At 42.5% G+C, this 12233-nt stretch overlaps 1 protein-coding gene across 1 annotated transcript in view; it reads left to right on the top strand.

Moving 5' to 3' along the window:
• Positions 1-502: 502 nt before the first annotated feature.
• Positions 503-12233, top strand: part of HSF2BP (heat shock transcription factor 2 binding protein) — a 34248-nt gene continuing 22517 nt past the window's right edge. Inside the window, exons 1-4 of the mRNA XM_074816714.1 lie at positions 503-538; positions 2911-3058; positions 7805-7908; positions 11951-12100. Of these exons, the coding sequence (XP_074672815.1) occupies positions 503-538; positions 2911-3058; positions 7805-7908; positions 11951-12100 (438 nt within the window). The remainder of the gene's footprint in view (positions 539-2910; positions 3059-7804; positions 7909-11950; positions 12101-12233) is intronic.

Raw genomic sequence — 12233 nt, 5'->3', positions numbered from 1 at the left:
GCCGTCATCACAGGGCGGGCGCGGCGAGGGTGGGGGAGTGGAGGGGTCGGCCCCGCCCCGCCCGGTAGCCGAGGGGCTGGAGGCGCTGCGGGCGCGTCACCGCAAAGCCATCACTTAGTTTGAGAACTTACCGGTACAAACGGGGCAGAGGGACGCAGGGGAAGCACCTGCCCGGGCCCCCCCACCCTGCCCAGGACCCCATGTCACTCCCCGGGGCCGCCAGCCCCTGCCCCCGCGACGCTGCAGCAGGGCTGGGCTCCAGCTCCCCACAGCCGCGCCCTGCCGTGGGCGCCGCCGAGACGGACTCACGGCACGGCCCCAGGGAGGAGCCCCAGGGCCGGGGCGGTAAAACGGCCCCTGGCTCCAGGCCCCGCCCATCCCGCCCGCGGGGGGGAGGGGCTACCGCGAGGGGCGTGGCCAGTGACGCGGCGTGACGCCGGCGGCGCGCCCTTCCCGCGCTCCCGCCATCTCTCTCACGAGGCTGCTGGTGCCCGTTGGCGGGATGCGGCGCTGCCCCGGCCTCGCTGGCGACGCGCAGGTAGCGCGCGCGGCCCGCCTGGGCCTGGGCCTGGGCCTGGCCGCGGGGCTGCTCCTGCCCGCCCGGCTGCTCCTGCCCGCCCCGGCGTCGGCGTTGTCGAGGACCCCGCCGCGGGGGTCGGCTCCCAGGAGGAGGTGGTGGTGGCGGGGGGGCCTGCGTGGCGGGCGGCGCTGCCCGCTGGGCCTCGCGGGGCCCTGAGGAGGCCGTGGCGGGGTCGGCGCGGCCGAACTCCGCGGGGGGACGGGGAGGGGCGGGCAGAGCTAGCGCTAGCACTGGGGAGCTGGCCCAGCGAGGCACGCAGGAGTCCGGCCCCGGGCGTGCGCGGGCGGGCTCCTGCCCAAAGCGTTGGGTCGTAATTGCCTGTGGGTGAGGAGGAGGGAGCGTGGCGGCGGCTGCGTAGAAGGGTGGGTGCCAGAGACCCTGGGCTGGTGGAGAGTGGGGAAAGGGCTGGTTGTATTCTCTCCTGGGTGTTCATCGCCGGCCGGGATCTCCGCCCTGTGCAGCCCCCGCCAGGCCGGGAAGGGGCATTCAGAGATTGCGGGTCATGAGCTAAGGTACATAACTAAGGAACTCGACCGTTGTGCGAGAGATCTGTGAGGATGGAAGTCAAATTCCCTACATCCAGTCACCTGCCACTACTGTAAGGGGCTGGACAGAAAACGAGTGTTCTCCATTGTATTTGCTTTTAACATGTTACTGTAGTGGGGGGAGATGCTGAGAAGCTGCTTAAGCAAGAGAAAATAAAACTTGTCTGTTGGAACTGCAGTATTGCGAAGATCTGGGTTCACAGTGGGAACTATAAATGAGAATTTTCTCCTTATTGTGTATTCCATATCTCAATCCCAGTACTTTAACAGTGTATTTTATTTGAGTTTAGCTTCTGCTAATGAATAGAGCTATTTTTATGCCTGTACCAAATCGTGCTCCATAATTTTGGGTAATACTGAGTTCCTCGGTCCTTCCTGTTTGCTGACATGGGGATGGTACTCTTCTATAGAGTCCTGGTGTCATGTGTTTATTCCATACCTTCTTGAGACCTAAATGATTTGTATTTTTCTGAATCATGTAATGTGGTGGTGCTTGGCCATGCTAACTTTACTATAAGCACTTCCTAAATGCAGCTTAGAGCACACAATTCAAGTTAAAAGTAAAATCTTTCTTCCATGCCTTTATTGCAGCTCTGATGACTCTGAACTGGGAAAGCTGGAACAGGCCTGTTCTGTCCCTACAACTGTCTGGGTTTGAAAGACAGCTGGGAAAGTACTTGAGTAGGAAGCAAAACTGGAAAGAAACATTTAACCTAAGGAAGTAGGGAAGCAGAAAGAGGGAATTGTAGGAAATGGTTGGAAAGGATAGACATGTCAGGGTAGCATTGTCTGTACCAGTGGTAATGACCTCCATTTGCTTTGTGTAGCTGGACTCGCAAAGACTGTGGGGATGGCATGTTTTGTACTTGTAGGAGATAGTTTCTTGTGGTTTTCTGTAGTGCCTTCCCTCTGAAATAAGATGAGATACATAAAGGACCTCATTTTCTACAGCATTCTCAGTGCAGTACAAACCAGTACTAAGACACGTTATAATTTTTGCTTTGTGAAAACAGATGATTAATGTTTTGGGCAAAGGATGTTAAATATTTTTAATGTCTGTGTGTATATGGTAGCTTTTTTAAGATATGGCAGCGTGCACATGTACATACATCAGAAATCGGAGTTTAGTAGGAAGTTTTTGGTACAGAAATTTGTCTAATTTTACAATCAATGCACATTCTCTTGGACTGTGGAATTAAAGTTATTTTGTTGCAATAGCTTGGCAGAAGAGGAAATTAGTAAACATTTTTTGTCTTAATTTAGGATTTAATGATTCATGTGGAATTAGGTTGCAAATAGTTGCAAATATATTTTGCTCCTCACAAAAGATTAATTCTTTTGGAAATACACATTTTCCTCTCAAAGAGCTGTTGTAATTTAGCAAGGTGACCGAGGACCTTGCAAATATTTGAGTTAATTAAAAAACTTTACGACAGTCTCAAAACAATAGCTTGGCATGTGCATAGCTGCTCACATTTTAAAATGTGAATGTTAATTTTTATAGCATTCTGAGATACTTTGCACACATTTCAGGTAAAGAAACATGCAGAGAGGTAATATGATTTGCTCTAGGCCAGAGTGGCAAAAATTAGATTACAGTCAAGAAGTCCATCTCAGACTTTTGGGTTTAGTTATTACTGGATAGTTTTAAGAGGTTATGAATTTCTGAAATTATGTAATACAGAAATTAAGTAGTCTGAGAGAAGGGATTCAAGCAGAAAAGCACTGCAAGACTGTAACAGTGTCGTTGGTTGGTTGGTTTATTTGTTTGTTTTATTTCAGAAGGCTGAGACCAAAGAGGAATTTGTTAAAGTTAGAAGGAGGGATTTGGAAAGGCTGACAACTGAGGTTATGCAACTGCGGGATTTCTTACCCAAAATAGTAAATGGGGATATCCTAGGGACGTTCCAGAAACTGGATGCTATTGAATCAAGTGAGTAGCACCATGTTACAAGCTCTTACAGGTTCTGCCAAAGCTGCTTAGAACAAACTGTCATGCCCCTACGAATAGTTACAGAGTTTGTGGAGGTATTCCAGATCAAACTATGGTGTTCAATGACTACTTCAGTAAATTAAAGTGTTTGTAATGAAGAAAACTACAAACTGCATTAGAAATAATTACATGTGACAAATGAATCTTTAAAAATATTTTATTGTGGATAAAAATACACTTAGTTCAGGCAGTAATGGAAGCTATATCGTGAAAACAGTGGGTCCTCTTTGAGAAGAGGCAAAAGCATTCTGTTTTTCAAAATGTCACCTTAGATGCACAGCAAAAAAATGTGGTAAGTAGCTGTCTGTAAAAAGTTAAATTTAAAGAAAGAGATAATATCATTGTATTTAGCCTGTCTTGGTTTTTAGCTTGTATGCTTTTATTGCCATAAATACTCATAATAAAAAAAAAAAGTTGGAGACTCTCTGTTATAAAGGTCTTTTTACTGCTGTCCCCAAAGTCCAGTATTTCAGTGTTATGATTCTCTCTGCATTATTTTTTCAACAGTTGCACCACTCCTAGCATGCCATCAAGAGCAAATCTGAGCCAGCTTTATCCCTAGCCTGTAGCTCACATGAAGCAGTACAATTCACCTGTTCTAGGAACTGGCTTTGTCTGAAAAGACACGGGACAAGCACTGGGACAGATTATAGAAGTGTATCTCTTCTAGAATATCAAGTGATTAACTGAAAATTAATTTGCAACAGCTAGCTAAGAAAGACTAAGAGCCTCAAGGCCTGTCTCCAATACCAAGTGATACATTAGGGTTTATACCCTAATACATCCAGCTGCCTCGATGATCCACTCTTTGGAAAGATTCTTCCATGCCATCAAATCCTATCAGAGATGAGAAGACTCTAACACCTCTCTTGTTGCCAGTCGAAACATCATGTGTCACAAGAAGTGACATAGGATCAGGAAATTTTTTCTTTATGCTATTGCAAGGCATCAGGGACTGTTTCCAGTTGCATAAGGTGTTCAAGATCCTCAACTGGTCAGATCCTTGTTTTATCTTTTATCAGCATTCAGTCTCAAGATTTCTCTCACTGATCCTTAAGCTGCTTGTTACCAGGCATGAAGGAGACACTGTCAGGGCCTACCAGCAGGATGTTTGTGGCATCAACATGGGGATTTTAAGACTTTCCTTCAAATGTTCTGCTGACCAGCAGCATTCTCTGGGTCCTTTGAAGGAGTACCTGAAGCTGAGTCAGCCTCTGAACTCTCTTGAGTATATCCCCGTAGTGGAGGTTTCGTTTGCAGTTAATGAGGTCATTTGAATATTTATTCAGGCTCTTGCCATTGTTTGCCCCTGCAGCGGGACAAGTCAAGTGATTTTTGCTACTCCAGTCTGCTCCTACCTCTGCAGCATACAATAAGTCAGACTTAAAGGAGGCTTTGGGGCATAGAGTTCACAGAAGGTTGGACATCGCAGGGACACAAGCAGTTTTCAGTCTCAGAATGGTGAATTCTCTGGTGCCGTTTGTTAAATACAGTCTCCTGATGTTGGCATATGAAGCTTACAGGGGTCCTGGCAGCTACTGGAGATGTTTTTTCACATTGTTCTTGCAGAAGCCTAATGGGTGATTTGTACATCTCTCTAGACTTTTCATCAGCTATTGCAGTTTTCTGAGTATTGTAAACATGAAGTGGTTAGCAGGTTCTCGTGCTCCTCAAGAAGTGCAGATTATAGTCAGAGACATTCAACACCTCTGACCCACTAGGTTGTGAGACTGGTGGAGTCTTGAACAACTGTAAGAAACCTTGAGATCTTTGCATGTTTCACTTGTGTATCTAGGTCAGTAGGATATCCATTTGCTATGGGAGCATCCCATACGTGGTATCTGAGATCTGAGCTGGCAATGGTTAGTGCAGCCTCTACCTACTTTTCGGGCTGGTGTCAGGGTCTTCACTAAGGCTTTTGCCAGAGTAATTGTTCATTTAAAAAAGAAAGGTCAGTTTTGTTCTTACTACCCTCTTCAGGAAGTGTTTGGCTCCAGGAATCTTAGAAAAATAGCTCCAACAAATTTTCCATATTATTATGCATATGTTTAGTGGAACTTGGACCACTGGGGAAATGTTAAAAATTGCATTTAACATTGATCTAGAATTTGGATCACTAGAATTGGAATTCCATCACTTGTTGACATTTATGCTAATGGTACTCAGTTCTCCACCTCCCAGAGCTCTGAGGTTAGATCTCTGGTTCAGAAGATCTCCTGATGTGACCTATAGCATGGATGAGAATGAGTCCACCTCACGCCTGAAATATGGGCCTTCTTTTGTTGTGCCCAGTGCCTTGTTCTGCTTTTAAGTCCAGCATGGGAGCAAATCCTACTTCTTCCCAGAGTCTGATTTACCACTGTAGAGGTAAAGTTATGTATTTCCTGTTCATATAAGGATTCCATTTCATATATTTTTGCTCATCCAAGTTGATAGTGAAAGCTGCTCCTTTACTTGGTGGAGGCAGACAGTCTGAGCCTCAAGATTTAAGTGTCAAGAGGGAAGGAACTTTCTTACCAGGGGCTGGGACTTGCAGCCAGTGAAAGAACCTGTCGGGCTTTCCTGTGTGCTGCTCAGTACCACAGTGTGCAGCAGTGAGCAGCGCAGCTGCAGTCTTCAGTGCCAGCAAAATGTCTGCTGCTCATTCTGCTGCTGTGTGTCAAGAGGCTGTCACATGTCGGAACTGGTGCATGCAACCTTGAATTCTCTTTGGAGCAAAGAGCTAGGAGAGCTGACTGGGCGTAATAGGGGGAGTTTCCACAAATGAGGCACAGCTAGAAGTAGGTCTCTTTTCAGCAGTTTCCAATATTACTTTTTTTTTTGCCCCTTCACATAAAACGTGATACCTTAGAGGATGTTGACACATTCTGCTTTTATCTGGAGGACTTAAAAAAAAAAAAAAAAAGCCACGTAGGATTGTGGTAACAGTTAATATTATTCCCCTTCTCCTGATTCAGTTTTGGTTCCAGGACCTCTGAAGTTTGTCAGTGAAGGATGTGGCATCATTGTGTGTGCTGGCTGCGCTGATTCAGGGTGGATCCATTCTCTCAAAGGCTGGAAGTGATTTTTCTCATTCAGGAGAGCTTGTTACTTTGCAGTGAGAGAGATTTTCATTGGGTGTATTTACCTGGCAAGGATGAACAGGTTCTTGGTCTGCTATTGATAAGCTGAGCATGCCCTCCTCATGCTCGAGACATCTTTCTGTCAAGTACTTAGGACTCACACCCACATAGTAATAGGTGCACAGGACTGGATTGTCTGCTTGACAGAAGGAAAGTTTCCTGCCACTGACCAGAGTTATTCCTCAAAAACTCAATGAATCCGTTCCCTCCCTTCATCCTTTTTTTTTGGATTGCAGGTTGAAAGGAACTGAATGCTTAGAGAGCATGCCCTGGCACATGTATGTTTCCTAGAAGTGGACCCTTGTCTTGCCTCTTGGTTAAAGTCAGTGTTGATGGCTTAGAATCATGCATGGGCTGAGTGGGAGTATGTTCCACCTCTTTAGAAAAGCTGTTTGTGGCTAGATTATCTTTTTATACCTGCTACTCAAAGCAATGTATATATATTTGAGATGATAACATTTTGTCAGTTAGGACAAAAAAAAAGGAATTATTTCCAAATACTGCAGCATTACTAAATAAAATGCTAGAATCCAAGCTTTTTGGACAATAAGGATTTTTTTTTTAAAGGATGTTATCTTTTTATGATTGAATTTGGTATGTTCTTTGGTAAATACATTCAAAAATACTGATCACATATAAGGGGAGGTTTTTGAAGTGTGTTAAGCGATAGACCATACTCTCATGATCAGTGATATGGCACTTGAAGTGGGGCGTAACTTGTTTTTCAAGCTAACCAAAATTGCAGTAGATGCTGTTTGGACATCGCTTTCTGGAATCACTTAAATGTGTTTCCTTTTTTCAGTATAAATATTAAGCATCCAGAACTGTGTTTTTTTTAAAGTAAAATACAATACACAGCAATTATTAAAAATGTCCTTCAAAGTGAATTTTTCAAAACAGACATCATGATTGTGAAATATAATACTTTTAACTTGATTTCCATTCGCTAAAATAAAGCGTCTAAATTGGAATGTATTTGTGATAGACTAATTTTTTAAGGGAATTGTAAAATTTGCTTCTCACTGACATAATGTTTAAATAGTTTATAATGCCTTATAATACTTCGTAAACGTTAATTTAAAATGCTTGGAGTAGTTGCATTTCATTCTTACTGTTCATATAATTTGTACGATGTATATTGAAGCACTCACTTTTGACTGACCTTAGTGGTATTAGGTTTTCACTATACTCCCTGAATTTCCAAGACAGCAGATGTGAAAACCATCATGAAAACAAAGCAAGCAGAGAACTGAGTGAATTTTTTAAAATTCCTGAGAAGCTGGATCTCAGTGCCAGAATGGTGTCTTATCAGCACACAGTATTTAACAGCTAGATATGATTCTTTCAGTCTTTCCCTGGTTTAAATCAGAAACATGTTCGTTTAGTTTCTTATAAGAACTGTTGAAATGTGGCAAATTGCAATATACCAATTTAGCCACGAGGAGGTGATCTAACACAAGCAAATAGTTAAAGCACCTCATTAAAGTTGCACTGAGTAGATTCTTTCGTGCAAGCCCGTTGGTCATAACTTACTACTTCGTGTATCTAATTTATCCTGTCACAGACATGGAGAAAAAGGAGGAGGAGATTGAGCAGCTGAAAATGGATTGTGAACACTTCAGAGCCCGTCTGGAAACAGCCCAGGCTGATTGCATGAGAGAGAAGAAGGTAGATTGGCTGTCAGAATGTTGATATCTGTATGCTTGAGTTTTAGTAACAAAAGCAGTAATGATCAGTTTTTCATGTTCACATCACAAAGTACATACTCAGCCTGAAAAACAATCTGGATTTCTATTCATATAGTGAGGTGGTGAGTAAATTACCTATAAGTTCATAGCTGATGTTTTTTTCCCCTTGATATTTCTAGAGCAGAAGGGTCAGTATTATAACTAGACAAAATATAATATGATGCAGTACCAAAAAGTATTCAATGTGTACAAGTAGCAGTACCAGCTGACAGTCAGTCTGCCACTTAGGTACATAACTCTTGCGTAACTGCATAGATCTCTCTTAACTTCCATACTGTGCGAGGTGCAGTTGTATGGGGTTGCATTACGGGCTTCTTGGCAGGGTTTGCTTTGGTCAATGTAAAGTTAAAAATCATTAGCATTTTGTTAACATGTTGAAGTAAAACATTGGGTATTCGGGAAGATGGTGGTGTAGCTGGCATCAAAAGGTCCTTTGTATAATTAGTTCTTTTGGATTTATAACATATATTCAAAGAGGACAATAGAAGATAATGTAGGTAACGCAACATACAAAATTAAACTGGCCTCTCTTTTGCTTGCTGTAAGCTGTGTGCTGTTAATATTCTTTCTCGATGCACCTATTGATCTAATTGCCATGTACAGCTGTGAGTCAAAGAACAATTACAAGGCTCCTTTTGCTTTCTCAATATTGTATTTAGTGATTATGAGAGGGGACATTCTTAACAATGAAAGAGTAGCAAAGACTGACTTCTTGGACTGTGGGTCTTCTGAGAAGCCATTGGGGTTCATATAGGATCACACAGACTTGATTTCTGAGATGTGTGAGACTCAGTTGTGATTATTTGCTGCAAAAGTTCATTTCCTTGGAGCTAATAGCTATCTTCAGTAGTTAACAGAAGCTCACTTTGTTGGGGTTCTGGAGTTAGCATCTGCCAGCCTTGGGATTGCACAAACACAGATGAATCTACAGAAATGATTTCATTTTTGAAAAGGAATAAATGAAGAGTTCAGCCAAGCAGTTTAAGGGCACATCTGTGTGGAGAAGTCATTCTGGAATGAAGTTTGTTATGAATGTAAAGTATGATGGGATAGTTGTCTACCTGGATATTCCTTACTTCAAAATAAGTATCTTCTGGGATAGCTCTTTCAGTTTGGCAATAGGTGCACAGCTAGTTTTGCTGTGTACCAATGTCTTTAGTTGTATAAGCATCCAGGATAAACCTCTGTAAGATTTAATGTTGCTGCTTTAGATATTAATGAAGTGGGTCCCATCCTTTATTCTTGTTAGCGTTACAAAATAAATGGCAGGTAGTTTAGGTTTGTGATTTCTTTTGGATGAAAGTTTTACTTAAAGCATGGCTATTTTACTAAGAGCGGTGTTGTCTTGTTGTTCCTGATCAAAGCTCTTCTCTTCTTATCTTTGCTGTTGTGCAGTATACACTGCTTTTCTAAATGACTTCTGTTATATGCCACAAAGCTGTATTTGAGTGGATTGTGCTTATGTACGTCATGAAATCTTTTAGCTCTTCAGGATAAAAGAAGATGGTGTATGTATACATGTGATTTTTGTTCCCATTAATCACTTTGCATGGTGTTTTTAATTTGGTTGCTGTTCTGCTGTGGGCATCCTTGCATATATTTTCTTAATTATTTTCTGCACATTTATATTCTGGAGGAAAAGGAAACAATTCACTGAAACAAACATAAAATAAATGCATTTTCTAGTTGAGCAGTGTCCTTTTCTTAGGGGATCATAAATCAACATTTTGCATTCTAAAATTTCTGTGCACTGCTGTGTCACCGATTAAGGAATTGTTGTGCTTTCAGAACCTGAGCAAAACTTGAAGTGCACATGTTATTCTTGGCTATTGTCTTCTTTGTCTGTCTTTTCATAGTTATGTACTTAGCACTGCTGTATTTTTGTGCCTTGACCCTTTCCTGAAGGTGGTGGTGTTGCATAGCACAGTGATTGCTTTGTGATGTGAGCTCTCGGGAGTGTGGCTCCCAGCTAGGTTATTTGCTTTTGCAGGCTCCGTTTATTTTCCTGGCTCTTGAATGTACTATTTTGTTTTCCTTGCTTCATATCTTTGTTCTGATGTTGCTTTTGATCTATTAAAAATTCTGGCGTTTCTTGTTCTGGCTTTGCATCCTTGTTGGGGGATCTAGCTTTGGTATTAGTTTTATGTCTTACTATTCAGTATTAGCATCCAAATGCAAAATGCAAATAAAATGTATTAAAATATATCTTTTCCTTAGACAAGGTCAATGTGGAAAAGACAGACAGGAAGATGCCTGTGGACACTTTGTTGATACACATGGTGGCAAAAAAGCTGATAGTTCTGGCAGTGAGTTATGTAAAAGATAAAATTTGGCTAACTTGCTTAAAAATGATTGAAGTATTAAGAAATAAGAGACTTTTCCCGGGACTTCTATGCTTAGGGAACCAACAGCAAGTGTCAGCCTTTGCTATTAAACTATAAGGTGAAAGAGACTCCAGAGAGTAAGTATGCACAGAAATCTGCTTGATAAATTTAATTTGAACTTTATAAATCCTAGCCTGTGTGTTCCATTAGCAGCATGATAAAGCAATGCAAATCAGGCTGTCTGGTATGATACAGGATTCTAGGTAGGAAATTGATGACAGAGTACAAGCAGCTTTGTACTGGTTGATACCATGTTATGTAAATTTTCAGATTAGTTTATGTTTCTATTCTTTCCAAACCCTTAACAGAAAACATTGAGGTGAACTCCCAAAATTATGAATACTTAGTTTAAAATCTTGATGGGAATATATCATTGAAAGTTTTGTTCTGTTTACTTGCTTTCAAAATTGACTAGAAAAGATTCCTTCTCATTTCCCCATACTTCATCCTGATAGCTAAACACAGGGGAGGCTGGGCTGAGGGGGTTGCTTTCTGTGGTGAATCTGAAAGTCCCATGCCCATAAAATGGGCAGAACAAGATCCTTCTGTTCTTCTGACATCGTGTGATCTGTGATTCCCTCTCTTCTAATACTTGAGTTAGCATCATTTTTCTTGACTGGCCTTTATCTTTCCCTGCAGCACTGTCTAATACCACCCCACTCAGAGTTAGCAGGGAGCCCCCACGCACCCTGAGAGACCACAGACTGCGTTATCCCTGCCTTGATCTCACTGTCTGCACTAGCTCTAAGCTGAGAAGCTGAGAAGTAACCCCTGTGGCATTTGGTAGGAAGCCAGGGAGACCTAGAATCATACCTAATCTCATGATACTCTTCTGGCCAACTTGCCATGTGATTGGAAAAAAGTACTGCTGATTTGAAATTGTGTCCTGGTCATGTTGGATTGCTCTGTTCTCTCTTTATGCTTTGTAGCAAGGACCACTGAGCAGCTCACTTAAGTGATGGGTGCATGATAGTGCCTGGGCTTTCTTGGTATGAAAGGCCCTCCAAACTTCAAGCCTTAGGTCTGTTTTTCCAGGGACTCTGTCTCACTTTGCGACCGCTGATGAGGAATATGCCAAGAGAAGAAAAGTTGGAAGAGAACAGTATTTATGTTAGGTGTCCAGTAACTCTACAACACTGGCTAAGGCAGAAGTCTATTTTGAAAAACATAACCCTCCCTTCCTATAAGGTGTTTACGGTATCTTTTGTAAGGTGTCTGGAAAGGTTGACCTCTGATGTTGAAATCCCTTCTCTCTTGAGGAGACACGTAGCTGTTTGCTTAGGAGGAGTAGACTCTCCTATCAAACTTCTCTAGGTGCCACTCAGTCTCGGTGGGTCATTTGGTCTGACCTTGTGGACAGGCTTCTGGTTACTGTCAGCCTCCACAATGTGCTTACTACTTAGATACAGCTCAGCAGAGAAGGTATGTATCTGCAACTGCTCTGATTTTGCCACTGCAGGCACCCCCCCCGCTTCATTTCATATATGGCCATGATGTTGTTTCTTGTTTTGTCCCTTAGCCTAGAAACTTGTTGTGGCTGATATGAAGTACAACCAAAATTTCCTTACACTATTTCAGGAGAAGCTAGACCTCCGCCAGCAGCTGAATGAGGCCAAGCAGCAGCTCCTGCAGCAAGCAGAGTATTGCACAGAAATGGGTGCAGCGGTGTGCACACTGTTGTGGGGTGTATCTAGCAATGAGGAAGCTGTTAAAACCATTCTAGGAGGAGTAAGTATGGCAGGTGAATACTTATTGGTGGTAATGCTGTTAGGTCTTTAAAACAAGGACCTTCCTCTGTTACACGCTTTAAGGATATATTTCAGAAACTGATAGGACAGCAAAAATATTTTCTGAATTGTAT

The sequence above is a fragment of the Strix aluco genome, chromosome 2 (genome assembly GCF_031877795.1).
Source record: "Strix aluco isolate bStrAlu1 chromosome 2, bStrAlu1.hap1, whole genome shotgun sequence".
Taxonomy (NCBI): Eukaryota; Metazoa; Chordata; class Aves; order Strigiformes; family Strigidae; genus Strix; species Strix aluco.
Note: the sequence above shows the minus strand (reverse complement) of the source record. Positions and strands in the feature narration are given on the sequence as shown.